The following is a 19,191-nucleotide window of genomic DNA, read 5'->3' as shown; positions in this document are numbered from 1 at the left end:
AAGTGAAAATTTGAAGTAACCATAAATATAGTGATCTATAAAAAAGAAAAAAAAAAATGACTCCACCTACTAAGACCAATAAGACTCACACCTGTCAGGTAAGTCACCTGATGTCATCGTATGAGAGATCCATAAAAGGCAAAGACAATTAAGTATTGGATGTGAAATACTATTTTATTCAATAACCCCATCCAAATATACAACTAGTAAAAACCAAAATGCTTCAAAATTATACTGTTCTAATGCTAATTAATGTAATAAACATCCAGACTGTGGTAACAGGATTACTTATAGTATTCTAAGTTTTAGCTACCACATTGTACAACAGTATAATTCTATCTTTTCATATGTGCTGTGGGATTATTTAAATATAATACTTACCTGGCTACAGCCTCGCTGTACACAAATCCAGCATCTGCTCTCTTCACAATTTCAAAACACAGATCTGCTCCATCCATACTGCAGAGAAAAAGAGGGAAAAATATTAAGACAAATAATTACTATCAACTACAGGAAAATGCTCCAAAACATATATATTTACTCCATCTATATAAATCTTACATAAAATACTCTGGACACATGTACAATGCATTACTAAATAAACCAGCATTTAATAGGTAATCTAATAGAATATGGCTTGCCATTGGTTAACCGTTTTATGCCCCTCAGGTCACATAACAGTTCTCTCAAAACATTACTAAAACCAAACATTTCTTCTATTGCTTAAACTGCTCATTGAACAAGGTGTGCAAGACAGCAGAAAATCAATGCTCTGTACAAGAAGGCTCTGAAAGTTAACAATTAATGCATGCTATTATGTTAACTGAGTTTAGAAGCATTACAAGTGCAACTCTATAATAAAGACTGTAGTTATACAAAAATTTTACTAAAATCAAATTTTAAATGAAGATTTTAAAAAGAAGTATGTAGAAATGTAGTAATGTAGTCTTGTCTTTCCAGTTAGCATTCTCATAATTAAGGAGCCAAGCAGACACCTTACACCTCACAGCCTCACTGAAGGCACCTGAAAACAGTGAGAGGACTCACACTGTATCACTAGCTCTGATACTTGATACTTTGTTCCTTTCCTCCCTGCCTGTTGTCTTTCTGATAACCTTACTTCCCACAATGAGTAGTACCACACTTTTAGATGCACGTATATTAATAGTCTTTAGGCCAAAATTAGCCTACCATTTCTCTAAAACAAAAGCAGCTCGGTGTGGTTTAACTGTCCTCCTCTTCTTTCTCCTGTAAGTAACCTAAGGCAGATTTGTATCTACAAACGTTCATTGCTTGATGGGTCAAGAAGAGAGTAACAAAGTTAACAGGAACAATAAAAATCGCATATTATAATTAATGCTTAGCAAGGGACTTGCAAAAATATCAATTGTAATATGTCATTTTTAGCTTTCACACCTTTCTTTTTTCCTTTCCACCAAAGACTCATTGGGGGCGGGAAGGCAAATTTGCAAGGTATCCAGAAAGCCAACTTTATCAGGGCCATTTTGGTAAGCTATCCAGAATGTCAGCATACAATCACTTTTGCTTTGTTACACACCTGCAATGCAAAGCTTCTGCTTAGGGAGTCACAAGCAATGTGCAGAAGTGTAAATTCCCAAATAAACCCAAAAGGTGTCCCCACGCAAAATACACTATCATGTGGATAGAGCACTGACAAATATAAGGCAGTCTGGTGACCAAAAGAAATGCACATTCATTTAAGTGCAAGGTGGAAAAAAATTTCCTGGTGAGTTATTTTAGCACCTGGTACCAACTTTGGATTTAACAAGCCCCCATAATTGGAAACCCATACTGCCAAACCATGACTGCTCATCACTACATCAATGTATTCTTCTGTAGGTTTTTTCCCAGTAGTTTTTCCGGTCTTGCTCAATTTTGTGCATCTGTATATATACATAGCTAAATCTCACTCAGACAGAGAATATGCTGTGCTGCACTATACTCATTACTGTATAGCAGCAACAAGGTCATGTTCAGTGAGAACAGCATAAATCTGGATTTTATGGAAAAAAAACCCTCATGTCAATCTGTTGTTTCAAGCATTTCAAAGCTTCCTCCCAACAATTTATTTCAGCTAGACGGGAAACAAAACTCAAACCTGAGCAACAGCAAGCACTGCAGAACATACAAAATGCATGATTAACTACCAAAAATTAGGAGATGTCATTCTCATGAAGCAGTAGAACCCTTTAGAAGACTAATTTTGCTCTGACTTGTTACAAACTGCAGATGAATAAAGATCAGAGGCACTCAGGATTTTTAGCAGTATCAAGAGCTGCTGAGACTCTGAGCCAAAGCGCCATTCCTTTATACAAACTTTTCTATTAAACAAGGTGTTTATAACCAGAATGGTCTTTAATATGTTTTTCTACCTCCCCACTTACACATACCAGCATTTTAAATTCAAATTTGATAACAGTAAGTGGCAGCTTAATTTTTTTTGCCAATATTCTTCAAGTAGTTTAAATTGCTAGACTGCAAGCAGTAACGTTTGAAAGTCTTATTCCATTCAGATGAACTCTTATTACTCTCACAAGCATAAATATGTGGCAGATGTATTTTAACCTCTGACTAGAACTGACTATTTTTTCAAGACAAGATCTTACTTTAAGGGTACATTTTTCTTCATGTATAAACAGGGCTTTCTATCACTCAAATGATGTTGAATTTTATCTGAAAATCTTATGAGACTTTCATCTACCTGAGGCTGCAAAAGCAAGAGTCAGCCTCAGTTATAAGAAATCCCAGAAAATTCAGTGCACTAACAGACTGAAAACTCAGCAACATCAAAACCACTTAAAAGATGACTTTTCAGGAACTGAAAGGCTTATGTGACATAAAAGCCTTGAAGTTTTGAGATACAGGTGAAATGAAAGTTCAGGAAGTCTCAAGGTTTTGTAAGGAGTATCAGCATTAGGCATGTGAAAACCATGAAAATGAGAAAAATAAGGTAAGTTAAAATCCACTGAAGTAAACACACAGAGAGACGCTGAAGACGTACGTTGGAAGATGCAAAAAACAGTTGGTAAAATCACAGAAAACGCGTAATCTGAGAGAGAATCATGAGCTGCCAGTAGAGGGCACCCACGGCAGCGACACAAACCGCCTGGGACAGTTCATGGGAGTCACACCAAGGTGCCAGCTAAAGCAAGGCGAACAGGGAGTTAACAGACATCACCACCACCACAGCTGAATTGCTTTGGGTGTAACTATGAACTATGTCCACCCTTTTCCCATACTCTACTATTGATTCTTCTGTATTTTTAGCAGAACTGTGCCTGGATCTCAGCCCTTGGAACACATTTTCTTTCCATAGCTCTGATCAGTGAGTGCTACCGTGCACCTTGAAAATGTTTCTACTATTCTGCAAAAAGCAGATAAGTTGCAACCTGCCCACAAAGTTTATTCCTGGGCCATATTCAAGGCAGAAATCTGTTCCGAGGCTAGCAGTCACTCTGTAGAATACACAGCGTACTCCAGAAGAGATCTACATTTTAATACTGGGGCATGATAACTGAATTTGCAGATCACCTAGTAAGGTGTGGTCTACAACTTTATTTATTGATGAAGAATAAGAAAGTTTCAGAAGCACTGCGTTAGGGAATTGAATTATTATGTTAAAAAAATGAAGACTTGGCATATTGCTTGTAAATGTTTACTGAGTTTTGTACATTTGTATGTTAAAGGTTTGCGTACAATAGCATTTTTTCCTGTAGTTGGACAGTTTTTATATACTTTCCATCTTCACTTACTACAAACTGCCAAAAATTAACTTAAAAAAAAATACAGTATTTAACTTTTCTTGAAGCCCTATGTGATAATCTCTGAAAATTAAGACTAAAAAGTACAGAAATTCTTATTTCCTCTATATTGCCCATGCATCCAGGGTTTAGCTCATTCCAGACCATTAAATGATGCTCCTGTGTTTACCTTCTCAGCATGTTTAGAGGCTTTTCAGTACTTTAGCTTGAGACATTTTTACAGCTTTGCTGGCAGCCAAGAGATGAATTTCAGTGCTTTTCATAAATGAACTCAATCCATTTACATCCATCCAATCAATCCATACATCAATCCATCACAAACAACAGACAAACTTCACTAAGTAATACTTAATTCGTAAATCTCGGTGTCGAAGATGATCTTAGGAGGAGTAAGTAATTCTAAATAGGTATGCTTGGAAACAATTTTCTACCAGTGTTTTCACAGGAATGGTCTAACCTGATTATTAAACAGCATGTAAGAAAGAACACATGCATCCTTAAAAAGCACTAGTTTTGGTGGTAATATAAAAGTAGTACTGTGCCTAACATGAAATCTTTAATCCATACTCTTGTTTGATGTTAAAACCTCCATACGTCAGCAAGTATCATGAGGCCATACAAAAATACTCACTTCAGAGCAATACTGTGCAAATTAGTTCATGTTTATCAAACTCTTGACAATACAAGTATATGCATTAACATTTTATTGACTTCTACCAGTTAATATTTCTTAAAAGTAGGACTTCCAAAGCTTTGCTAAAATAATGCAACTTAATAGCCTATGACAATTAAAGTTAAATACATAATGAATGCTGAAATTGCAATCCATCAATGTCTCAGTGCTCTGAATCCTCAGTTGCTCTCTCACATTTTGCTACTTATAATAAAAAAAGCCAAAATTTCATCTAAGATAAAAATCCTGATCTTGAAGTCAGGCTTTGAAACAGGAAACCCCCCAAAATTGCTCTTTAAGCATTAAAACTAACCAAGTCTCATTTCCTATTAATTTGTGTCCATCACATGAATGAAATCAACAAATATTAAGGAAACGTAATACGGAAACCTGATTATCTCTTTCCCCAAATATATCTTAGCTTTAAATTCTCTATCACTTCCTTTGACTGTAATCAGTCAATAGTTCACAGGCTACCAGGGTCAAATGAGAAACAGCATGCCCGGATCAGCTAATTACCTAAACTTTGTGTCCAGAAGTAACGAGGCTACAATGTAGGAGTAGTGCAACACATTAAAAAAGACCAAAAAAATCCCCAATACAAATACGATGTAAACATGAGTTTTAACAAGTCAAAAACATTTGTCTTTATGGCAAAACGTTTGATATCAGAATATTTAATACTTGGTAGAATTTGGTTGCCCTAAGGATGTAGCTGAATTTGGCAATGGATGCAAAGAATAATAAGGGCTTCTACAGGTATGTCAGCCAGAAAAGGAAGGTGATAGACAGTATATTCCCCTGCTGGTGAGCAGGACTGGCAACCCCGTAACAACAGAAGGCTGAGGTAGTCAACAATTTTTTTGCCTCAGTCTTCACTGGGAACCTCTCTTCCCACATCTCTTGAGTGGACGGACTGCAAGGCAGGGACTGGGGGAGGCAAAGTCCCTCCCCACTGTAAGAGAAGATCAGGTTTGTGGCCACCTGATGAACCTGAATATACCTAAGTCTATGGGACCTGATGAGACACATCCCAGAGTCCTGAGAAAATTAGCTAATGTAGTTGCCAAGCAACTCTCCACAATATTTGAAAAGTCATGGCAGTCAGGTCAAGTTCCTGGTGAATGGGAAGAGGAAAACATTGCACCCATTTAAAAAAAAAGAGTAGAAATGAGGGCCCTGGGAACTACTGACTTGCCAGCCTCACATCTGTGCCTGGGAAGATCATGGAACACGTCCTCCTAGAAGCTGAGCTAAGGCACATGGAGGACAGGGAGGTGATTTGAGACAGCCAGCATGGCTTCACCAAGGGCAAATCCTTCCTGACCAGCCTAGTGGCCTTCTATAATGGAGTGACTATGTCAGAGGATGAGGGAAGAGCTACAGATCTGGACTTGTGTAAGGCCTTTGACATGTTCCCCTCAACATCCTTCTTTCTAAATTGGAGAGCTATGGATTTGATCATGACTGTTCAGGTGGGATCTCACGAGAGTGGAGCAGAAGGGGAGAATCCCCTCCCTCGACCTGCTGGCCAGGCTTCTATTGATGCAGCCCAGGAATCCTAACATGATTAAGTAAAATTAGTAGAAAAAAGTTTTCACTCCATAAACTAAGAAGCTGTGCTATTTTACAGTACTGAAGCAAAGCAGAATAAATAGATAGCATCCATATTTTCCCCTTCTTTTTTTCTTAACACAACAAAGCCACATGACTGAATGTACAAACTGTCATTTAAATGCTCACCAGCTTATGCTTAAGTAAACCTAAGTAACTGCAATCACTTTAAGCTACTGCTTTTATGAATTTGAGATTTTTAAAACTAAGGGACTTTTACATGTTAGCTTGGTTAAACAGCAAAGTTATATGTATATAACTACATATATATAGCCTAACTGGTCATTCTAAATAAGGTCAGTTCTTCTAATGTCTCTTCTCTATGAAATAAACCTCTCTTTGAATGCACTAAGAAAAGCAAATCTGCCTATGTATAGAGGTGAGACAATATTCCACAAAAGACCAGATATTAAGGTATCTGCAATTCACTCATCACTCATGTGTTTGAGCTCTCCAGCATGAATCTCTCAGTACACATGCTTTGATTATACTGAGGATAAACTGCATATAATGTACTCTAAGTTTGAAGTATCTATAAACAACATTTTACATGGAATATTTGCTTTGTTTTAGAAATATTGCAAGTAGCTGACCCTTCTCAAAGTATTCTCATAAAGACCAATGGTCATTAGAAAAAAAAGTGCAATAAGCAATAGAATATAAAAGTGTGATAGTTATATACTAAATGGAAAACAGCATTCTATGTGAAACCAGTTTCCCCCACCATGCATAAACTACCAAGCAAACATCATGTGACAGGGACAGCACTGTATAGCATAGAACATTACTGGACAAATACAAAAGAAACTAGACAGCACCCCATTTCATAAATGGGAATTTTTAAACAGCAGGAGAGTTTTCCATATTATTGTGTTCTTTGCAAGGCACATACATAAGAACATATTGCTTTCATCTGTTCTGACACTGTACAATCTATCTGTTTGATGTACTTCTATTGACTACATGCTTGTGTTATGTAAAGGTCACAGTTAACTCCAGACTAATGATGGATCACTTGTGTCTGGAAGGTAACATCCTGACACAGCTGGTGAGCGAGTCAGCTAGGGAAGGTGTCCCGCCGGACCTGTTGTTCAGGAACAGAGAAGGACTTGTGGGTTACACAATGATAGCTGGAGGCTGTCTTGGACACAGCAATCACAAAATGATAGTTTTCAATTATTGGAGAAGGAGCGGGATCAGCAGAACTGCTACCTTGGACTTCTGGAGGGCAGATTTTGGCCTAAATGCCTGGTTGACAGGGTCCTTTGGGAGGTACTCCTGAAGGGCAAAGGAGTCCAGGAAGGCTGGATGTTCTACAAGGAAATCTTAAAGGTGCAGGAGCAGGCCATCCCCATGTGCTGAAAGATGAGCCAGTGGGGAAGATGACCAGCCTGGCTGAACAGAGAGCTCTGGCTGGAACTCAGAAAAAAAATGGAGAGTTTAAGACCTTTGGAAGAAGAGGCGAGCAACTCGGGAGGACTACAAGAATGTCATGAGATTATGCAGGGAAAAAATTAAAACCAGCAAAGCTTAACTACAACTTAACCTGGCTACTGATAACAAAAGACAATAAATCCCATTTCTATAAATACAAGAGGAACAAAAGGAGGGCTATGGAGAATCTCCACCCTTTAATAGATGCAGGGGGAAACATAAGTGACAAAGGTTGAAGTACTTAATGCCTTCTTTGCTTCAGTCATTAACAGTAAGACCAGTTACCCTCAGGGTACCCAGCCCCCTGAGCTGGAAGACTGGGACTAGAAGCAGAATGAAGTCCCCACAGTCCAGGAGGAAATGGTTAGTGATCTGTTGCTCTACTTTGACACACAGCAAGTCTATGGGGCTGGATGGGATCCACAAAAGGGTACTAAAGGAGCTGACAGAAGTGTTCACTGAGCCACTCAAAATCATTTATCAGCAGTCCCGGCTAACCAAGGGAGATCCCAGCTGACTGGAATTTAGTAAATATGACACCCATCTACAAGAAGGGCTGGAAGAAGGATCCAGGGGACTATAGGCCTGTCAGCCTGACCTTGGTGCCATGGAAGGTTATGAAGCAGGTCATCTTAAATACCACTACGCGGCATATACAAGACAACCAAGTGATCAGGCCAAGCCAGCATGGGTTTATGAAAGGCAGGTCCTCCTTGACTAACCTGATCTCCTTCTATGACAAAGTGGCCCATTTAGTAGACGACGGAAAGACTATGGATGTTGTCTAGCTAGACTTCAAGTAAAGCCTTTGATACCATTTCCCACAATACTCTCCTGGAGGAACTGCCTGCTTATGGCTTGGATGTCATTATGTTCACTTGGTTAAAAACTGTCTGGATGGTTGGCCCCAAAGAGTGATGGTGAACAGAGTTAAATCCAGTTGGTGGCCAGTCACCAAGTGGCAAGTGGTGTTCCCCAGGGCTTGGTATTGGGACCAGTTCTGTTTAATATCTTTATCAATGATCTGGACGAGGGTATCAAGTGCACACAGTAAGTTTGCAGATGACACCAAGTTGTGGGGGTGAGCGTTGATCTGCCTGAAGGCAGGAAGGCTCTTCAGAGGGATCTGGACAGAATGGATTGATAGGCCAAGGCTGAGTGTGTGAGGTTCAAGAAGGCTCAGTGCTGGGTCCTGCATTTGGGTCACAACAACCCCACACAGTGCTACAGGCTTGGGAAGAGTGGCTGGAAAGCTGCCTGGTGGGAAAGGGCCTGGGGGTGGTGGTCACAGCCAGCTGAACACGAGCCAGCAGTGTGCCCAGTTGGCGAAGAAGCCCAACAGCATCCTGGCTTGTATCAGAAACAGTGTGGCCAGCAGGACGAGGGGAGTGATTGTCCCCCCTGTACCCGCACCTTAAATACTGTGTTCAGTTTTGGGCCCCTCACTACAAGAAAGACATTGAGGTGCTGGATGGAGCGTGTCCAGAGAAGGGCAGTGAAGCTGGTGAAGGGTCTGGAGCACAAGTCTTACGAGGAGCAGCTGAGGGAACTGGGGTTGTTCAGCCTGGAGAAGAGAAAAGAAGGTCAGGCAGGGGACACCTCTCTACAACTACCTGAAAGGAGGTTGTAGTGAGGTGGGTTGTCAGTCTACCAAGTGACAGGACAAGAGGAAATGCCCTCAAGTTGTACCACGGGAGGTTTAGATTGGATAACAGGAAGAATTTCTTCACCAAAATGGTTGTCAGGCACTGGAAGAGGCTGCCCAGGGAAGGGCTTGAGTCATCTGGAGGTATTTAGAAGAGGTGTAGGTGCCATGCTTAGGAACATGGTTTAGTGGTGGACACGACAGTGCTAGGTTAATTGTTGGACTCAACGATCTTAAAGATTTTTTCCAAAATAGTTGATTCTATGATTCTACATACAGCTGCCAGCAAATACCACCACAAAATGGGAAAGAACATTCATTGTGACTGTATGATAAAGACTACAGCTGGCCCTATCTCAGATGCATGGTCTCCCTATAACCTCCAAGGGATCTCTTCTTTTCACTGATGGAAGAGTCCATTAGCCTTCTGGGGAGCAGCTGGGGGGTGTGTGTTTGGGAAATCATTTGGCAGAGGCACATACTCTCTCATTTATGATGTAATAACATCTAAATACTTAAAAAATAATAGTTTTACTTTAAGAGTAAGATTTTTCAGGAACAGGGTCTGCTTCTCACTCTACACATGCACTTAATCTATTACAACCAGCTGCTTTATGCAGTTTATTACAGCAGTACCATACAGCTAATGGCAACCCACTGGCTCCGTTCTAAAGAGTGCTTGAATATGTGTATAAATAGTGATTAAAAACATAGCTATTTTTTTGGTGTTAAACTTCATTACTACTGTTCATGTTCATCAGCGCTTCTATGAATTGTGATTTGATTATTTAAATGTTTACTTCAGCAAAAGTTTTCAAAATTGGGCACAGATTGTACTGTTTCCTGAGTGGTACAACCTCTTGTTATCCCATATATGCCCCATTTGCTTATTTAACTTGTACTTTTTCATAAAAATTAATTTGGCAAGATATTCAGGATTATTTTAGCAGCTGCTCCACATAGCTCACAGCTCATGAAACAGTAGTAAACCTATGTATCACTTATGTGCAACTGATGGGAAAAAGTTTTAGGTTTGGGTATTCTGTGTATTCCTTGTGCTGGACCTGAATTAATTTTCATGCAAAGCATCTGTCGATCCACAAATAGCCCATCACTAGCTGGGCTTATATGTCCTTTGCAGATCTATGTTGTCTTCCACATTTCTGTGATTTCAGAATAACTAGACCCTAAAAAAAAATATATTTTATTACTGTAGACAGAACTTTGTTGCAAAGCATAATGAACAAAAAGCAGTACAAGGGAAAATAAGTTACCTACAAATACATAGATGCTTTTCTACTAACTACAAATTTTTTAGTATGGTCACAATTATATAGTATGCCACTACGCCAATCAAACTCAGACAATTCAGTCCTTCTCCACAGCAAACATCAGTCTTCTGTTGAATCACTTTACCAAAGCATCCCCTCCAGCATAACACATTGCACCCACAACTCTTCCATTTGCTGCTACATTTTGAGTACAGGTATTCCTACTGTCTCATTTTCTGTCACCGTTTGTTGAAAAAGAGTGATGTCTTCTAGTATACAAGGGAGACGAGGACACATGAGATAGTAAAGAATTATTATCCTTCAAATAATTTAGCCTCATATCTCCTTCTTTTATGTGGCCTGAAGTCAGGTACAGTACTTGTGTAGTAATCCTAATGGCTCAAACTTGCTTTTGATGTATACTAACATAAATTATAATAGGCTTGCCATTAAAAAATAATTACTGCTTTTGTCTCATATTTCTGAGCTAACAGCACAGCAAAAATAGAAGCAAAATCTTTTTTCCATTTCAAAATCTTGTTAATTATCACAGTATGTCTCCCCAAGGTGTACGTAATTATTTCATAATAGGATAATTGAAGTCCCTTGGTCCATGCTTTGGGATTTACAAAATAAAAACACAAAGTCAGTACTGAATCAAAAAAATCTTTTCCAAACTAAATGAGAAAGAAAATCATAAAACAATTATTTCACACAACCACAAGCTTATTAACTCCCCCTTCCGCCCCAAACAACAAAAAAACCCAACCAACAACAACAAAAAAAACAACGACCCAAACCCAAAAGACTTTCAAGGAACAATTTTCAGCTTTACATAATGTTTTTTGCTGTTACCACCTAACTTCTTCTCTACCTCAATGGTAAAACATACATGTGAGAATTATTTTTTAAGTCATATCTCAAGTGAAATACTTGGCTTTAGTGGACATGCCAATTTGACCTAACACACTGGCATGGTACCGCTTGCTCTAACATAAGTAGGCCAAATGCATCAGAAAACATAATACAGAAAGATCAGAGAAATTAAAGAGGTATAAATACATATGCCCAGACACACTATGAATGCATATATGAGGAACATAAAAAGAACTGGTAGATGCAGAGAAGGAAAATCAAATATAGAAGATGCACAAATTAGCATTCTGTATGTCTGGTTTTGTGCCTCCCAGTTAACTAAAACACCTAACTCAAGAAGGACTAATAATTTTCCCTCAAAGAAGAAACCTGTCAACTTAGAGACTGTCCCCCGCTTTCGTTTCTCGCTATTATAAATACCTGTCTACTGCTGAAATGCCAATGGTAACTAAACTCTTCAAGCTTCCAAAACACATCTTTTAGACAAGTACCTCTTTCCATATGATGTAAGCAGGTATACCAATTTACAATACTACTTAAATACTCCAATAAGTTTTACTTTCTTATCTAATAAAAGAAAAGCAGTGCTAAAGAAACAAGAGTCTGGAAAAAAAAAACCCAAACAAAACTTCACAACTGGAATAGAATGTCATCAGTTACCCAAAGATGATGACTATCAGCAAATTTTTAACTCATTCTCACATATCCTGTTAGGGATACAGCAGCCATCAATGAACAGCATGTCTGCCCTTAGAAAGCATGCTATGAAGAATCAGCCTGATGTTAGCCACTTAACCACTGTGACAACCTTTTATTATTATTATTTATTTATTTGGGACAACCTCTACTTGCCAGAAATAAATATTTTCATAGCACTGGACTTCGGAGCTACAAAACAAGCAGGTGAAAGCGGACATACAATTAGGTTTTTATTTAGCAAATGACAACAAAGAAAGGTAAAATCAAGAAGAGAAACTTACAACTCAAAGACCATATAAAGCATTCCATCTGAGCTGTACGTCTCCAATAGTTCAACAATATGAGGATGCTTCAGCATGTGACAAATACTGGCTTCTCTCTTCAGATCTGTGGAAGATATTAAGGTAGTACGTAAGCTATATATTAAAGCTGTTGAACAACAACAACAAAAAGTAACACCAAAAAACCAAAACACCCTCAAACCTGAAAAGAATAAGAACACAATGTTTGGAAAAATGTACTTCTGAAATTTCCAATAATCTTTATAAAGAACATTGAGATAAGATTATTTAATTATTATCCTTCAGAACTTAAGTGTGAATTTAAGGGAAAAAACTCACATAGATCTCAAAATATAACTGACACAACATTTAACAGGCTTTCTTGATATGACCCATTAATAAAAAATTCTCCTTGGTCATAATCTGCAGATTATTACTGAAGAACTGTACAGTAGTAAGTTCCTTTAATGCACATATGCAGGCTACACACTATTTTCATCCTAAATATCCAACATCACTGTGAAATTACCTCCAAATAATCCAAGAAGACAGGCTCTTCACCACACTACAGAAGTATTAAAACCTGAATGTCTCTTAAGTCTGAGCCCTCTGCTCAAAGCAAGGTCAACTAAAGCAGGTTGCCCAGGATGACATCCAGTTGGGTTTTGAATGTCTCCAAGAATGGAGACTCTACTACAACCTGTCTAGGAAACCTATACTGGTATCTGACTACCCTCAACACGATATTTTTTTCTTACGTTTAAATTTCTTGCAGTTTACTTCTTTAATAATGACTTTTTTTTTTAAAAAAAAATAAAATAAATCACAACGTAAGAAACAACACTGGCATAAGTTTTAACCGGCATATATTAGCTTGCATCTCTGTTGTAGAGAAGAGGGAGAAAAGCAAAAACAGTTGTGAATAAAGAAAGAGCAGAAACCACTGTGACATCTCTCAAAGCTTGAGAAATTTTGTTGTTAACCAAACCACATACTTTTTCTGATCACAAATCAATCCTTTTGCTAGTATAGAAACACAAAAACCCAAACCATACTGAACTAATTTGCTCCTTTGTTCAAATTATTTGGCATTTTTGTTATTTAATCATCCTTAAACTTGTTTTTTCCCCTTTAACTTACCACTAGTATTCTAGAAAAATGGCAAAATCCTGAATGAATAGCCTTGATGATAATTTGAGAAAAGAGGAAAATACCAGTCTGTATTCTGAAGCAGACATTTCACTTTTCTATTCCCTTTCTATATAATTGTTCACACTAAAGAATGACCTACATAAGTATTTATGGGAAAATATGAATACGATCTCCTGGTTTGAGAATGCTTACCATATTGCTGTGCTACACTAGAAAGAAATTAAAAATGCACTGTTTTCCTATATGCCCTATTACACTTCTAACATGAATCAGTAACGTTCAGAAATACAGGGAGCAAGATGAACATTCTTTCATGTGAAGCAATTAACAGGTTACTCAGATTCATGCTAGACTTTTGATCTTTTACTCATCTATAAATTCAGAAGAAATGCTCAAAATTTGGAAATGACTGAATTTTAATCCAAGGAAAAAAACTGAGAATCACAAAGTGCAAATTTTTTTGCTGGAACTTCCATATTACAATTGTGCTTCCTCCCTCACATCCTTGCAAATGCAATTTAAAAGTAAAATGATCTGAGCAACCCCTTAGAAACCACTATGTAATGTCATCTTAGGAAGTAGAAACAGAGCAGCAAAAAGAAGCAAATAACTGTCTTTCACTGATGCAGATGAAATTTAGATAAAGACTCATGTAAAATCTGTCCTTTATACAGAGATGAAATTCTATCAAGTAAGAAAACAGCAGTATGTCTTTCACTACTGAGAATACTCACATACCAGGTTTTACACCACCTTCATGCAGAGTAACTACTAAAACCAAATTGTAATGTTCCCTTCTATCACGCTTAGGCATTGATTTGACACTAAATGATTATCGTCACTTTTCTAAGCAGTCAGGTTCCCTTTGTTTTTCACTGAAGTACACATCCAGCCTTTCCTAAGTAGGACCACAAGTAAGCATACTGATGAATAGCATAAGAGAACAGAAAATTGTGTGATGCTCTGAATGATTAAGATCTCCAGAAAACACTGCACTTTTATCTCTTACTGTATTAAAACTTTAATGCTACCACATTTCACCATGGTATCAGACACTATTTTAAATGGAAAGCAAAGTGAAAATCCAATAGAAAACTAGAGAAAAGTTCTGCTTTATTTAAAGGTAAAAACTGTGTTCAAAATAGTTTATATTAGTTGCTTACTTTATTAACTTCTTGTGGGCTTTATTTGTATTTTTAAGGGAAGTAAAAACGTGAGGAAGAAAATATATGCTGCCATTTACCTTGTTCCTTTGTGTAATACTCCATATGTGAAACAATTGCTCACAGACTGAGCAACAGAAGCAGAGGAAGGAGAAACAAAGTGGAAAATAAAATCTCCAAACAGGAAAACAAATGCACAGAAGTCACAGAACAAGGTTTTTTATGACTCAGGGGTCTTGGGGCTAAGAGTAGAATAAACTCCTATTTTAAAAAAACAAGAGACTTGCTTAACAGTAGACCTATTAAGGAAGAATAAAACTAGGTATAAAGAGACAGATGAGTACATACCCCATTGATCCAACAAAGCCAAAGGGCAGAAAAGACATGACAGATTCTGATGTCCATTGGGACTGTGACCCAAATGTCAAAGTATGTCATGTTTAAGACCAGTAAAAAAGAAAGGGAAACGAGTAGAAAAGGCAGAGATGGCACATATTTTTCATTGTTTTCACTTTAAAAACTGACATCACAATCTACTCAATCCTTTACCTAATGCTTTTACCAGACTGAATTAAATTGCACCTCCACATGTTCCTCAAGAGGTAAAAAACCCCTCAAGTGCCTACAGATACTGTTCCAGTTCTGAATACAACATAAAACCAAGCAAATTTTGGCTGGAAGCAGGTGACTGAAGGTTTCCTAAGAAAAATCCCATTATTATCTTATGAGCCACCATATTACTTGGAACTTAACAGACTAAATATAACATTGTATGAATTACTGGCTACTTCTGTTAAGTTTTCTAAACCTCTGCTGAGTATTTTACCCATGTCGTGTAGTAATAAGGGTCCCGCACATTGCATATCAAAATAAGCCTTTCACATTCCAAACACCTAAAAGAGCTTCAGGACAACTCTAGAACCTGCCAATAGAGTAAGTTGGCTTTAAGCAGCAAGAGGTGACATGGACCATTTATTAATGGTTATGTATCTCACATTTAGAATCGTCTCCTTCACAAGTGAACAAAACTTCACTAAAAGAACACACCCTAATGCAAGACAAGTTCTTAGAATCTAAAACAAACTGTTATCTTTTAATTGCTGGACTATTTTACTTTATATTTGAATCCTTTTTGAACACCTCATCTATTCATTTTTCTCTTTTTGATATGGCTGAAGAAGTGACTTTCTGGTCCATTTCTTAAGCTTTCTCTGTCAAATTAATTCTTTCAAAATTAAACATTAATGACAACAACAATAATAAATAGAACAGCAAGGTTTAAAACAAGCTTTAAAAGTTTCTCTGTCAACTACATGAAAGGTATTCTTATACAACCAGAAACAGGGACAATGATGTGGTGTTTCATTTAAATTGCTTAGCACACAGTCTGATTCTTTACATCATAATTGAAGAGCATTTAAAAGCTGCCATTTTACATTACTGTTACCAATAAACATTCCTGAATTTCAGTCAAATCAAAAAAACCCAAAACTTTGAGGTGTTTTTTTAGCAACTGCAGACATGTTCAAGTTTCCATTTTATACAGGGCTAATTATTTAGAGAGAGTCACTGAAGTTTTTAAAATGGCATGAAAGTTCAAATTTCTGTAACAAATACAAAAGTTCTAAGATGGAAAGAGAATTCCCAGTGATAATCACCACACAGAGAAAACACAACCTTGTGTTTGGATAGCAACACTGAAAATGAATTGCTGGAAGCACTGAAACGATAACTGCTCTAAATAATCATAAAGAAGGATATGTCAGTCTTTGATAGAAAATATAAAACATAAGCATCACTTAAAATTTCCATGGGAGTTAACTACCTAATATCCTACACATCTTTTGACAATTCTGGCAAACACCTAATTTCCTTTCAGAATCTGATATTGAAGTTTTTAAAACATCTCAAGCATACTGAATATATTTTGAAAGTATGCTTATTGTATCCTACAGCATGGAAGAATTAGATGCTCTCTAGCAGCCTGGATTATAGCACCATTTTAACATCTGAAAAGCAACATGCACAGACTGCAGCAGCCACACCTTTTTTAGGGAAGGACAGCATCGAAGTTTCTTAGCAAGATGGAAAACATATGTCATTTTTAAATATACAGCATTCTGATTTTCCAGGCTCATTCCTTTAAAGGATTAGTTCTCCAGCCACAGCTTGGGTATGACAGTATTTTGAAAGGAAGCATCTACATCAGTAGTAAACTTCTTGCTTAACATGCTTCTGCATATTTTGTATAGTGAGAATATGATCACATACAATTTAAATAGATGTGGTGGTACCAAGTTTTAAAAGGAAATCAGTATGGTTTTTTCATTTGGTTATGTCATTCTCACCCACCATCCTTTGGCGTGCATCATGGAGAAGCTGTTGACCACTCCAACTGGAATTCTTCCAGATACAACTAAACTGAATGGTGTGCTTAGGAAATGTGCCTGATGCACTCCAGTCTCGAACAGGCCACAATGCCAGACTAGTCCTAGTTCAAAGTAACCCCTGAAGCAGGTATAAGGCAGACACTGAGACCTCAGCACCCACTATTTCACTGCAAACACATTGGTTTTTGTCTTGTGGATTAATTAGCCTTGGCTAGCTGCTAAACTCCCACCCAGGCTCTTACCCACTCTCTGCTATCAGCAAGGTGAGGGCTAGAAATACGAAGAACAGGAACAAAAAAAGCTCATGGGTTGAGATAAAGACAGGGAGATTGCTTACCAGTCACTATTGTGGGCAAAATAGCCTTACTTGACAAAGTTAATTTATTGCCTATTAAAATAAATACTACTTATTGATTTGGGTAAAGGGAACCAAAAGGATAAACCAACAAATTTCTTCCCCCCCTGCCTTTTCCAGGCTCAATTTCACTCTTTAATTCCAGAGTCCTCTACCCCCCAACTCTGAGTGGTGCAAAGGGTGGGGGTTATGCTCAGTACATGGTGGTTTCTTTCTGCTGCTCCAACCTTCTCACACCTTTCTGCTGCTCCAGCATGGGTCCTCCACAGGCTGCAAGGGATATCTGCTCTGCCATGGTGCACCTTCTCCTTCCCCGATCTTGGTATTCCCTCATTTTGTTCCACACTCCCTATGCCTCACTTCAGCATTTCCTACCTTTCCTTAAATAAATTTTCACAGAAGTAACATACACACGGCTGAAGGGTTCAGCTTCGGTCCATTGGAGCCATCTGGAACAGGCTGTGTCCAGCACAGGGCAACCCCGAGTCTCTTCCCATAGAAGCCACACCTGCAGCCTCCCATTACCAAAAACTTGCCAATTACATTTAATACAGATTTGCTCCATTTTCTAGTAGCCAACGCCACACTAGACACCACGCTTCAAGGGGCTCCAAAGGAGCTGGTTTCCTTCAAGCTTAGCACACTGCTATATACCTCTGCCTCAAGACAGCATGTAGCAAGCACACAACACATCCTGCACAACAGCAAACTCCAGTTTGACAAATCATATGGCACCTAAGGTCACACTTCCAAGCCCAGGTGAACTTTCAGGGCAATACTAGCTTTCCTATACTAGTTTCCCTATTTCCTAATACTAGTTTCCCTATACCCTCTCTGTTTGTTCATTCTGGCTCTTCTGTGAAAAATTACTTTTAGGCCTTATTATTCTAATAATACAGCCGGAAAGCCATAAAAGCTCTCAGTACAGCCAGCATACTGCAACAAGGACGAGCAGCTGGAGGTGGGAACATCCTAAATTGACACTAGTAATGAAACAGAACCACAGTGATGTTTCTGCCCCAATGATTTCTTTATTTTTTTCTTCCACAACAGAGCATTGTTCTTTCTCTTCATTTCATTAAAACTGCACTGCCTGCCTTGCTGGGATATGTGACCAACTCCTCATCACACAGATACACTTGGCCAGTTAATGACTCCTTGCCTCAACAAGTAGTAAAAGCTTTCCTGCCTCCCCTCCCACACACTCTGGGGTGGCTAACGCTCTGCCCTAGCCAAGCTGATTTAACTGCTGGCTGTTTCTCCCTTCATCCCACACACATTCCTGCCCCCTGGTTCACTGTGCAGCAGCCTGAAGCATGTCACACCACACACCAAACCATTTCAGTGTTAAGGCGGTAAAAAAAACAACATGCATTTTTTTTCCCCTGCTGGCTCGGTGTCATGCAACCTTCACATGTGCAATGTCTCAGTGAGCAACCCCAAGTATAGAAGATAGATTAAAAGAAAGGAATATGGAAGGAGAAAGTAAACAAGACTATGAAAGCCAGCACTTGGAGCTGCTCAGGATGTTGCAAGACGCAAGTACAAACACAAGTAACACACCTTTCTCTGCAAAGCGTCTCCATCATCACCAAATCTTTTATCATATAATCAATATGTACCTTAACAAACATGACTAAAACACATACCAAAAAGAAACAAATGCATATAGCCTGAGTGGCCCTTGATAAAAACACCATGGTAATCAACAATTACAATGACAATGTGAGATAATCCATCTCCAGTCAGTATCTTTTGTTTTAATGCTATTGTAGCATTTGGAAAGGAAACGATGACGCAAAGAAAACAAAATGCTGTTCCAGCTAATACTCAACCACCAGCATCCATTTCTGAGC

The 19,191-nt window shown here is 38.3% G+C and overlaps 1 protein-coding gene across 22 annotated transcripts in view; it reads right to left on the bottom strand.

Moving 5' to 3' along the window:
* Positions 1–19,191, bottom strand: part of CASK (calcium/calmodulin dependent serine protein kinase) — a 225,610-nt gene that overhangs the window by 123,653 nt on the left and 82,766 nt on the right. For all 22 annotated transcript variants that reach the window (XM_055703031.1, XM_055703030.1, XM_055703035.1 and 19 more), the window contains exons 3-4: positions 12,276–12,381; positions 382–459 (exon numbers count right to left, since the gene is read on the bottom strand). In XM_055703031.1, the coding sequence (XP_055559006.1) occupies positions 382–459; positions 12,276–12,381 (184 nt within the window). The remainder of the gene's footprint in view (positions 1–381; positions 460–12,275; positions 12,382–19,191) is intronic.

This window comes from Falco cherrug, chromosome 2 (assembly GCF_023634085.1).
Source record: "Falco cherrug isolate bFalChe1 chromosome 2, bFalChe1.pri, whole genome shotgun sequence".
Lineage (NCBI taxonomy): Eukaryota > Metazoa > Chordata > Aves > Falconiformes > Falconidae > Falco > Falco cherrug.
The sequence above is the reverse complement of the archived record's forward strand: the minus strand, read 5'-3'. Positions and strand labels throughout refer to the sequence as shown.